The sequence below is a fragment of the Phascolarctos cinereus genome, unplaced genomic scaffold (genome assembly GCF_003287225.1).
Source record: "Phascolarctos cinereus isolate Bilbo 61053 unplaced genomic scaffold, phaCin_HiC Scaffold_3;HRSCAF=262, whole genome shotgun sequence".
In the NCBI taxonomy this organism is placed as follows: Eukaryota; Metazoa; Chordata; class Mammalia; order Diprotodontia; family Phascolarctidae; genus Phascolarctos; species Phascolarctos cinereus.
Window position 1 is genome coordinate 91,342,710 of NW_027555736.1, and position 12,701 is coordinate 91,355,410.

At 31.9% G+C, this 12,701-nt stretch overlaps 1 protein-coding gene across 2 annotated transcripts in view; it reads left to right on the forward strand.

The window, feature by feature from the left end:
- The window catches only part of RAB11FIP2 (RAB11 family interacting protein 2), a 92,683-nt gene extending 80,673 nt beyond the window's left edge, over window positions 1–12,010 (forward strand). For both annotated transcript variants that reach the window (XM_078151038.1, XM_020988187.2), the window contains one exon: window positions 7,619–12,010. In XM_078151038.1, the coding sequence (XP_078007164.1) occupies window positions 7,619–7,846 (228 nt within the window). In that variant the 3' untranslated portion in view covers window positions 7,847–12,010. The remainder of the gene's footprint in view (window positions 1–7,618) is intronic.
- The last annotated feature ends 691 nt before the right edge of the window (window positions 12,011–12,701 follow it).

Sequence of the window (12,701 nt, forward strand, 5' to 3'; positions counted from 1 at the left end):
ACTCACAAAAACTAAGTGATTTTGGATCCAAAATGTTTTTTTTAGGAATATTTTTTCTTAGGTATATTTCTTAAATACATATGTATATTATATGTATCATATAATATATGTAATTTGACATACATTATATATATATGTGTATATATATATAGTTTGATATATGTAATATGGGGTTAGATCTCTTCAAAAGATCATTCAGAAACTTAGCTAACATGTTCAGATTAAATACGTTTACAAATTGAATTATTGTACATTGATAGCTATTACTAATTGAAATCAAACTAGTACTATAGATATGTATCCTACACTGATTTGTATGTTCTTCAGAAGAAAGTTGGTTACATGAATAAGAGTAGAAAAGTATCTAGTGGTCAGAATATTGACCTCCCAGAAATAGACTGCACATCTAAAATATCTCATTAAAATGGAACAAAAGTATATACTTTTAAAATTATATAATAATACTGTACTTTAAACAACTGATCTATTTGGGAGAAAATTTCTTTTTTCAAAACTAAATAAATGTCACATAAAATGTAAGGTCTCTTAGCAAAATAAAGGAAGCCTAGGAAAAGGGTGTATTTTGAGTGTCAAACTCCAAAATTTAGGTCTTTTGTATGTGAAAGTCTAATACAGATGAGTCAGTCGACAGGCATTTATTCCAAATCTACTTTGTGTTAGAATCTATACCAAGTGCTGGGGATGCAGGTACAAAGAAGGAAATAATACTTTTAAAAGTTTAATTTCAAATGGAGGAAACTGACAACCTTTAAGTAAGGTGGTAGCTATGAGTGGAAAGAAGGGGTCAGATTATAGAGATGTAGTAGAGGTAGGAAGATTTGGCAACTGATTAGATATGTGGGGTAAGGGAGAATGACAAGTTAAAGATAATGTTGATAATGAGGATAAAGTTAGGAACCTGAGAGACTCTGGGTACCTTTGACAGGAATAGGGAAGTTGGGAAAAAGGAACAATTTGGGGAAAAGATAAGCTTTGTTTTATGTATCTTGAGGTTGTGGGCCATCAATTCGAAATGTCCGATAGGTCATTGATAATGAGGATTGAAGCTCAGGGAAGAAAGTAGATACACATCAATGTTTTATCTGTTGGCATGAATAGAGCTATATATGCATAGATCTTTTCTTGCTGAGATTTTGTGTGTGTGTGTAGATATGAGTAGTTGGTATATGGAGAGTAGATGAGAGCCTAAGATAGGACTTTACTCTCTAGCCAGCTGACACTGCCCATATTTAGGCTTCTTCTGGGTCATTCCTTTGATTGATTGCAAAGTTTAGAAATGTCACCTCACCATGGAACTACTACTCTTGTTTTTTCCCACCTACCATCTAATCTTTACACTGAGTTCTCTGGTGCTGCCTTTGCAATTGAGGCTCAGCCTGGGAGTTAATTGTAAGCACAAGTAGACTCCTATTCATTTTATACATTTTGTAGTTTTTTTTTAAAAAATGGAATTTCCTATTCCATCTCTTCCTGCTGAGTTTTGTTAATAATACAGTGATACACAGAAATGCCATTAACTCATGTGCATGTTATCCTACATCCTGTTACTTTGTTTGAAGTTATTTTTCAATTAATTTTTAGTTGACTCAAGAGTTCTCTAAGTAAACCATCATGTCATGTCATCTGCAAAAATCTTTAATTTTATTTTCTCTTTTCCTGTACTTATTTCCTCAATTTCTTTGTCTTGTCTTATTGCAATAGCTAGCATTCCTAGCACTCAAATACTAGAGGTGATAATAGACATCCTTGTGTTACCCTTGATCTTATCAGGAGACTTCTGGATATCCTCATTACATGGCTCTTAGTTTTAGATTGTTATTAATAATCATTTGAGAGAAGATCCATTTATTCTATGTTCTTTAGTGTTTTTAGTAGGAATTAGGTGCCCAATCTTGTTAGAAGTTTTTTCTGCATCTCTTAATAGAATCATATTGTTTTTATTGTTCTTGTTATTGAGATAGTTTGGTATGTGGGTAGTTTTCCTAACCAGTCCTGAATCCTAGTATAAATCCAACCTGGTCATAGTGTATAATCTTTATAATATGTTGCTGTAGTCTGCTAATATTTCATTTAATATTTTTGGTTAATGTGCACTGGGGACATTGATGTATAATTTTCTTTCTCTCTTTTTTGACTCTCCTTGGTTTAAATATCAAGATCATAGTTGGATCATAGAAGGGCTTCAGTAAGACCTTGTCTTTTCCCATTTTTAAAAAAGCTTGTGTAGTATTAAAAATAATTGTTCTTTGAATGTTTGATAGAATTCTTTTATAAATTCATCTAGTCGTAGTGTTTATTATTTGGGATCTTATTTATGACTTCTTCAGTTTCTTTTTCTAAGATTGAGTAATTTAAGTTAAATTATTTAAGCCTCCTATTTCTTATTCTGTTAATGTACACCTTTTATGTTTTTGTAAATATTCATCCATTTCATGTAGATTGTCAGTTTCAGTGGCATATAATTGGGCAAGATAGTTTCAAATAATTTTTTTCATTTATTGTTAATCTGTTTCATTTTTTATGTTGGTAAAATGGTTTTCTTTATTTTTAAAATTCAGATTAGCTAATTTTTTCCATTTTATTTTTTTCCCCAAAGCAACAGCTTCTAGTTTAATTTATTAATTAAATTTTTTCTTTCTATTTTGTTATTCTCTTTGATATTCAGAATTTCTATTTTGGTGTTTATTTGGGATTGTAATTTATTGGCTTCCAAGGTTTCTTTTTTGTTTGTTTTAGTTGCATATCTAATTCATCGACTTGTTACTTCTCTCTCTCTTTTTGTTTCTTTATGAGGTAAGTGACTTGCTCATGGTCACACAGCTAATAAGTGTCAGATGTCTGGTCTGAGATCAGATTTGAACTCAGGTCCTCCTGACTGCAGGGCCAGTGCTCTATCCATTGCACCACCTACCTGCCCCCATTTCTCTCTTTTGTTGATGAACATATTTAGAGATATAAATTTTCCACTAAGGACTGCTTTAGCAGCATTCCAAAATTTTTATATGTTGTCTTGTTATCTTTAATGAAATTACCTATTTTTTCTTTGATTTGTTTTTTGACTTAACAGTTCTTTAGAACTTGGTCATTGACCTTTAGTTTTTTGTTATTTCACTGGCCCCTAAATTGTATATAATTTTTATTGCATTGAGGTCACTAAGCAATGTGCTTAATTTTTCTCTATTTTTATGAGGCTTTTATGACCTAAATACTTGATCAGTTTTTGTAAAGCCTGCAGTGTACTGCTGAGAATATATGTATACTCCTTTCTATTCCCATTCAGCAATTGCCATAGATATATTATGTATCTAAAATTCTACTTGTCTTTTGTGTTTATTATATTTGTCTAGGTCTGAAAGATGTACATAGAGATCTCCCACTGTTAATAGTTTTATTGTGTAATTTCTTCCTTTAACACCTGTAACTTTTTCTTTAACTATTTGGATGCTATGCCATTTAGCATATATATATATATATATATATATATATATATATATATATATATATATATATATATATATATATATATCTATATATCTCTCTCTCTCTCTCTCTATATATATATATATATATATATGTATATATTTAGTATTACTGTAACATTTTCTGGGGTACATTTTAATATGATGTAGTTTCCCTTTTTATGTCTTTTAATCAAGTCTATTTTTTCCTTTTTCCTTCTCTCAGATCATGATGACTGCTACCCTGTCCTGCCTCTTTTGAGTGAAGCTAAAGCATTATGTTGTCCCAGGCCCTTTAACCCTATGAATCTTTTTGTGTCTAGTATATTTCTAGTAAACCACATGTTGTTGAATCTGCTTTCTAATGTATTCTCTCTCCTATTCCATTTTATGGGTGAGTTCATCTCATTCACATTCAGTTTTTGAAAATTAATTGTGAATTTCTTTCTATCCTAATCTCTTATATTTTCCCCCCACCTATTCTTGCCTCCTCTTTAGAAAGGAGAGGTTGGTGAGGAAGGAATATGCCAAGAACCCATGCTTCAGGTTGGATGCAATCTGTGTCTGCTCCCCCTTATCCACCTTCTCTTTTCCTCACCCAGAGCCCAGTTGCAAATTCTTATTATTTCTTTTCTTTTAAACCCTTCTTTGAGATCTGCCCTCCTCCCTGAATCTACTTTCTTCCCTTCTAGTTTATCTTGAGTGAACTATATTTCTCTACCCAACTGTGGATATATATCCTTTACTTCTTTGATCAATTCACATGAAAATGAAGTTCAAATGTCTCTCCCTTCCCCTACTCCTCATTTGTTTAATCTTTAACTTGGGCCCCCCAACTTTGTGAAATAATTTCCTCCACTCATCTGTTCCCTTTTTTCTCTTTAGTATATATTTTTTTCATCTCTTTCTTCTTTTTTAAGGTAATCAAAGCAACAAAACCACTACTGAGATCTCTTATGTAGCTCCTGTGACCCTTGATGATGGTAGGGTTCTGAGGAGATATTTGTATTGTCTTTCTATGTTAGAATATTAAACACTTCATCTTTGATTAGTCTGTTATGATAGTTTGCTCATATTTACCTTTTTATGTTTCTCTTTTTCTGTGTTTGTATTGAAAAAGTTCTACTTGGCTTTAGTTTTCTCATCCTTTCTTAAAAGTCATCTAGTTCATTAAAGATTCATTTTTTCCACTATATGGTTTTACTCAGTTTTCCTAAATAGCTTATTAATAGTTGTGTACCTATATGTTTTGCTTTTTGGAATATATTCAGAGATCTGTACTCTTTTACAGTGGTGGTTGATAAATCTTTTGTGATTGTATCTGTGGTTCCTCAGTAATTAAACTCTTTATTTCAGGCTGTTTGAATTTTTTTTTCTTTCATTTGGAAGTTCTGGATTTTGTCTTTGTTTCTGAAAGTTTTCGTTTTGGAGATTCTTTCAGGAGATGACTAGTGGATTCTTTATAATTCCACTTAGCTCTCTTTTTTTTTTGGCAGTTTTATGGTTTCTTGAAATATGATGTATAGGCTTCCTTCCCTCCCACCTTCCTTCCTTCCCACCTTCCCGCCCACACTTTTCAGGCAGTCCTGTGATTCTTAGATTATCTCTCCCCATCTGTTTTCCAGGTCAAAGTTTTTTGTTTTATTTTTAATAGGAGATACTTTTTTTTCTTACTTTTTCCAGTCTTCTGACTTTGTGTCAGTATTTGTCTCATGACGATATTAACTTCTGTTTGATCCATTCTAATTTTTAAGGAGTCTGTTGTTTGTTTGAATAAGGTGTTGTACTTCTTAAGTTGTTAATTCTTTCCAAGTTTTTCTTTTCTAGTGCTCATTTCTTTTCCAATTTTTTTTGTGTATTTCTCTGATTTTATGTGTAAAAACAATTTTACGCTCTTTAGTTTTAAATTCTTGATTCATTTCTTCCAGGAAATCTAGCAGAACTTTGTGTCCAAGTTATATTTTCCTTGCAGTTTTGATTGAAAATATTTTGGAATCATTCTCTTCTGAGTTTGTGTCTTAGATGTCCCTGTAACCATTATAGCTCTTTATGGTGGGATTCTTTTTCTCTTTACTCATTCTTACTGCCTTATTTCTTGAATTTGTGTTAAAAACGCTACTCTACTCACATTGGGAGTAAATGAGTACAATCTCACTTTTTACAAGAAGACTTCCCCCATTTAATACTAGTACCTTCGCCCTGTTAATTGGGTAATGAGAGATAGCAAGGAGTTCAGTAGACATCTTAAACTCATTGTCTCAAACTGAACTCATCTTTCCTCCTAAAATCTCTCCTCCAGTTTTGATATACTATGAAGGGCAACACCATCCTTCCATTTCTTCTGGCTCATATCCTAGATGGTATCTTCTATTCCTCAACATCTCTCCACAACCCCTACCTCCCATTTCCAACAGATTAAATAATCTGTTGCCGAAGCATTTGGATTTCACCTCATTAATTAATTAATATCTCTTGAACACACTCCCTTCTCCCCTCTGATACTGCTACCACCCTAGTGCAGCACCTCATTCTTGGACTATTGCAGTAGCCTACTGATTGGTCTGGCTGCCACAAGTCTCTCTCCAGTCTAGTCCATCCTCCATTCAGCTGTCAAAAGTAATTTTCCTATGCATAGGGTAGACCATCTCTGTCTGTCTCTCTGTCTGTCTCTCTGTCTCTGTCTGTCTCATACACACACACACACACACACACACACACACACACACACACACACACACACGCCCTAATTAACTCTAGTGGCTCTCCTTGACTTCCGGGATCAAATACAAAAACTTCTGTTAAGTGTTCAAAAGCCCTTCATAACCAAGGCCTCCCCCTCCGCTACCATTCCAGCCTTCTTACAATCTATACCTCTCCTGCTCCCACATAGTCTTTGATCCAGTGATACTGGCATCCTTGCTGTTCCATGAGCAAGAAGCTCCGTTTCTCTCAGCTCTAGGCATTTTCTCTGGTTGTCCCCCAAGCCTGGAGTGTTCACCCTTCTCATCTTTGCTTCCTGGCTTCCTTCCAGTTCCATCTAAAATCTCATTTTCTACAGAAAGCCTTTCCAGTCCTGCTTAATTTTAGTGCCTTCCCTCTGTTACTTCCTGTTTGTCCTGCATATAACTTATTTTTATATATTTGTTTGCTTGTTGTCTCCCTGATTAGATTGTTAGCCCTTGAGGGCAGAAATCATTTTTTGCCTTTCTTTGCATACCTAGCACTGAGTATAGTGCTTTAGCACTTAGTAGGCAGTCAGTAAATGCTTATTGACTGACTGGATGACCAATTAATTGCCAGTTATGTCATAAGTGTTCTTTTTCTAGTATAATTTGGACTAACTGATCACTGAATTACATTCCAACTCCAGTATTCTGTGGTTTTGTGATTTTGTAACCACAACTCTTAATTGCTATTTTTAACACAAATATTGGGTATTTAAAATGTAGATGTTGTCCTAATATGTGGGGCCTTTTGTTGCATTCTAAATCAGTATCTTCTATTGTAAATACTGTTTGTGTGTTGTGACAATAAAGGAGTGAAACTGATGTTCTTAAACCACTCATGAAAATGTTATCACTTTATAGTGGAACCACATATATCACACATAGAGGTGCCTCAAAGATAAACTAGTCACATTTTATAGTTTCATTCTTTTAAAGTCTCTACCTATAAAATTATTTAGTAGATTTAATGTCAATATTGTGTTCCACTTGATTCTAATTATAAACCATTTGCAATTTGTCAAGGGAGATCTGCCTTGTGACAGAAACAAAGAAAAGAACCTTAATTTAGTTTGAAAAACAATAAATTATAAAGAGAATGCACTTTTATTGAAATGAAAACAATGTACTGACCAGATTGAAATTGAATAGGTATTGTCATTTTTAAGATAGCATAAACTACATGCAGATTTTTATTAGAGATTTGGATAAATAAATATATACTGGTGCTTTTTTGTTGTGTTAAGAAAAATATTATGTAATAAACATGTTTTTTTCAGGATTGATTGATAATCATTCATTTCCATTCCTCCTTTGTCTACCCCTATGTCCTGATTCCTCAAAGGCTTTGTTTGGACCTTACTGTTTACCTATGACATAACATCTAATAAAACTAGTATTTTTATCCTGTTCCAGGATAGCAATCCTTTTGATGCCACTGCAGGGTATCGAAGTCTTACCTATGAAGAAGTGTTGCAAGAACTGGTGAAACACAAAGAACTACTTAAAAGGAAAGATACCCACATCCGTGAGCTTGAGGACTACATTGACAATCTTCTTGTAAGAGTAATGGAAGAAACTCCAAGTATTCTCAGAGTGCCATATGAACCTTCAAGAAAAGCTGGCAAATTTTCTAAGAGTTAATAAGTCAGTTAACGCTGTGTTTCGTACTTTAAACAGTGCTGATGGAAGACACTGCACAACAGGTTTAAATTTTGTTCCTTTTTTTCCTGTTAATTTCTCAGAAATTGCTTTAAGTTTAACTAGTAGTGGGGATTGCCAAAAAAGTGTCATCTCTGAAGTGAGCTAAGTGATATAAATCTTTAAATTAAAAAAGGCTAGCATCTCTAGGGTATGTAACTTTTCCTTGGGTGTAAATTAGGCCTTCTAAGCCTACTTCCCTACTTCCTGATTAATCTATTGGTGCGGACATTTACCTTAGTAACATTCACCTTCCAAAATGCCTGTCTGTTGCTAAGACTTTTCATCATTCAGATCCTGCCTTCTGAAGTGTGATAAATTTTTTGATTTTTTTTTTCAGAAATCAATTTGAGGATAATATTTAGCCACAAAACTACTAATTACGTATATGTACAAATAAGCATTTTATATTTATAATTGATACATTTTAATGCTGAATTTCCCATGTACTTCATTTGAATGTGTGAATGTGTTTTATTTATTGGTGCAAATCAAAAATCAGTTCTTACTAGTATTACTGTTTATGCAGAAACTGTTTTGACTCAATCCTAACCATGTGATAACTTGGTTTGAAAGGGAACTGCAATGTAATGTAATACTCTAAAATCCATTCCTGGTATTCATCAGAAGAAATGACCCAAAAGTGGTGGAGTGTCATACTTATGTAATATTGAGACTCTCTTAGGATATTTCAACTTTAAGATCTTAGATATTTGTTGGAGCTCATATTTTTTTTATCCTAAAGTTTGAGTTTTGTGTGAAAACTGTAAAGTTGGTAACAAACTAATAAAATACGTGGGGTTTTTTTTTTTGGTAAAGATTTTGCATGCTTTTAAAGATGTGGACAAGTTGTTACAAAGAAAAATGTCAAAAGAAAGTTGGAGGAAGAGGAAAGATATAGTCAAATACTTGAATAATTTGTAATAGAGGCACATAAGACATTTAGAAATGAGCATAAAATGGGTTGTGTTGTAGGAATATTGACAAAACCAAAATACATTTTAAACATTAAGAGTTTCAGGGTAAGGAATTTTTAAACTTTAAACCTAAAAAAAGGCTAGATAACGGGATTGTGAAATTTTAGTGCACGTCTTTACTCAATAATATATATTTACATTTCTTAAGGTTCAGTTAGTGATATGATTTTTTTTCTGGTGAATTTTTCATTCCTCTACAGAGCACGCTTAGTTACTTTTATAGGTCATCTTTAGATATTGTTGTAAAATGCATGTGAAATTATCCCATCATTTCAGGTGGAAATGTAGTGGTGAAAAAAAAAGTTTTTGTTTTTAAACTTTATGTTTGATGACTTTAAAGAAATTATTACAATGATAAGCTAAGAAGGAAGCTTTATCTTCTTAATGTTAAGATGTTAAGTTCATTTCAAAAATTTGGGATATGTCTTTCTGCACCCTGTTGTCCCTGTTCTTTAATGAACTTTGTAATTTTTCTGATACTTATAGCTCAGCTTCACTAAAAATATATAATAAAGTAGATGTAATTCATAAAAAGAGCTAAAGGACTTCTTTTTAAGATAGTATTTAGAATTATCTTTTTGATCATTTTAATATTTGGGGTCAGAGACTATTGAGTGTACTTATCCGAAGGATCTGGCCTTTATTTACAAGATTTACTTGCTTCTCCTAAGGAAGCATCATTTTAAAGTTCTGAAATAATTTTCATAAGTAGCATGTAGTTCATTTTCTAAAATTAGGAAGATGGGAAATGGAAAATTGATTTTGCCCATTTTTTTCCCAAACTTACTTTATGTTTAGAATCTATAGTCACTATACCTCAAATATCAATGTGTTTTTTTTCTAATTTGAAGTCTCAGTAACAAATATTTTTGAATCTGGTGCCAAAGGTTATGATTTTTATCACTATGATTCACTTAGATTTAAAAAAACCCAAACAAACATTAAATCTTTTTTTAAAGATCAAAAGATAAGGTTAGAGTCATTCATTTCTGCCACAAAGATTCTTGGATATTTTAGTATACTTTGGCCAAATTTGCTTTTACATAATTAATTTTTATTTTGCCATAGGTACCCACATATCTCATGTCGTAAGTATGACACAATCAAATCTACTTTAAAGGAGAGGATATTTTCCTGCATAAAGAATCAAGAATCAATAAGCTGTTCGTTTTTATCATTGTAAGCCAAAATGAGTATTATATTAAAACTTGATTTTAATTGCACTTAGTACCACCTGAAACTATTTCAATTATTGGTTACTGTCACATGACTTAGAGCTGAATGCTGTTTTCATTATAATTACATTATAAATCAATGTAATTAAAAGCAGAGAAAAAAATTACTCCTCAGATTTTGTTTACAAATGAAAGTGTCTTTACTCTGTCCTTGGTTGAAAGTAGAAACAAAACTGTCTTCAATTTTTAGAATTGCAAAAAGGCAGAAAATAATATCTTAGCTTGTATTTTTGAAGTATAACTTTATAATTATTCACATTATCAGAGATTTGATTATGTATTTTTTTAGGTTAGTAGTTTAGAAATGAGGGTACAATTAATGATTTTTTTTAACAGAAAGTATGATACTTATAAACATATTTATTCCTCTTTGTGCTGAAACACATCTATATACTCCAAAGCATTTCACTGGTCTTTTAATCATAAAACGATTTACACAGTATATCTCAAAACCTGTTATAAGCTGAGAAACTTCTATTGTATTGATTTAAAAGGTTTTATTTTGTAAAATCACTTCTACATGCAAATTTCATTTCAGTATTAATTCCAATTTAGTTATAATAATATTGGAAATACTTGCCCACAGTTAATTCTTTTAACTTTCATTTATGGGACAAATACCAGAGTCATATTTTAGAATTGTAGTTAAAATTATAACTTATTACCCATTCAAGAAGAATGTATAACATTTAGATGTTACTTTTTGCTGCTATATTTTGTATTGAATTTGTTTTGTCACCTTTGCATGCATGAATGTAGCATTATCCATAGATTAGCCACAACTACATCTATTGCTTTTGGCAGGAAATCAAGATCTAGTTTTAATTTTCCAGCTGTGAAAATGTTACGTGGTTCTTAAAACAGATTTCATGAACAGAAACCCAAGCAAAACTAAGCTCATCAGTGAACAACTTGCTTTCTTCCCATGTGCTTCCCTTACCCCCATTTTCCTCAAAGGGACGGGATGCATTTTCTTTGACTAGGAGAATCTTAAAAAGAAATAAGAACTGCTTTCTTTAATGTATCTACAAGAAATGTTGTACCAGAGGTTTCATTTTCTTCTATAGCTTTTAAGAAAGAGCCCATCTTGGATTTGTAAATCAATCCGAAACTTTTTGATGTTCATGTACTCATACATCTTGTTGATATGGTAGGTGTAAGTTGTGTGTGTTAAAATGAACTTTAAGAGCATGTTGATTCACTTACTCTCTTTGAAGTAAGAGGTGAAGGATTATGGCATTGCTAGTTCATGATACTAGATTTAAAGGTCTGTCAGCACTTCCATTGTAAACTCCATTTTAATGGATTTATAACTTTAATAATCCAGATGTAATCATTGGAAGTATTTAATATGCAATAGATAGCACCTTAACTAATCTGCATATGAAGGGTTTTCAGATGCATTTATTAAGAACTGTAGAAGCTCTTCAAGCATTAAACTAGACTTGACATCATTTATTTCATTTATTTTTTATGTCAAAGAATCCACTCTTATGTGGAATTGAAATCTGTTACAAATAATACATTTGGGCTTATTCATGTTAGAAGCTTCCAGATGTTTTGTATTTTGAAGTATGAAGAATTGCTGCAGATCCTAGAATGTGTATATTTAGCAGGTATGCAAAAGATATAAACAATATTTATAATAAAAGAGTACATACTTGTCTTATTAAAAATACTATAGTAACTTGTACACATTTTTGAAGGTACAAAATTCACAAGTATATTTAAATATTGTATAATGTGACACCAAATTTATGTAATCTGATGCATGAAGAATCAGAATTTTTATATTACATATGATAAGTATTGATTTATTATAGCTGATTAAAGTGTATAATTTTAATATTTTATTTAATTGCATGTCTAAAATATTAATAAATTTCCAAGTACATCACAGTAGTTCTTTTCTTTTAGTTTAAAATACACATTAGTATGTGACTTATTCATTATGTTTGTGTAGAGTATTTTAATTTGATATGTTCTGTGAGAATGAGTATAACTAAGTATGAAAGCATTTGAAAAGAATTTAAGAGAATAGTAAATGAATCACCTACATATCTCCTTTGCAGTATGTCCATGAACATTTAGACACTTCTGTTTGGATAAAACATTTTTTGTCCTACATTAGTATGGAAATAGAGATTAAATTGTTCAAACACAATTGTGAAACAGTTAAATTCTCACGACTTAAATACTGTATTTTGAACACTTCATAGGATCATAGATTTAGAGTAGTACTGGACTTTAGAGACCATTGAGTCCAACCCCTGGGAACTTGAGAGAGAAAAGAGAAAGGCTGAGAAAGGTTAAGTGACTTGCCATGATACCATACTTACTAAGTCTCTAAAGTAGGGTTTGAACTTAGGTTTTTCTTGACTCCAAGTCCTGTACTCTGTATGTTGTACTACTACCAGTTGTCGCTAAGTTAGAAAAATTAGGTTGCAAATGAATGCACTTTGAATAATTGAATTGAAAAGACCTGAAAAGTTGTCAAATAGAATACCTTACAAGTTGCAATTTAGTGTTCCAGTGTATATGGAACTTTACTTAAATCTTGGAGAAAAAAAAACCCTCTAGTTTTCA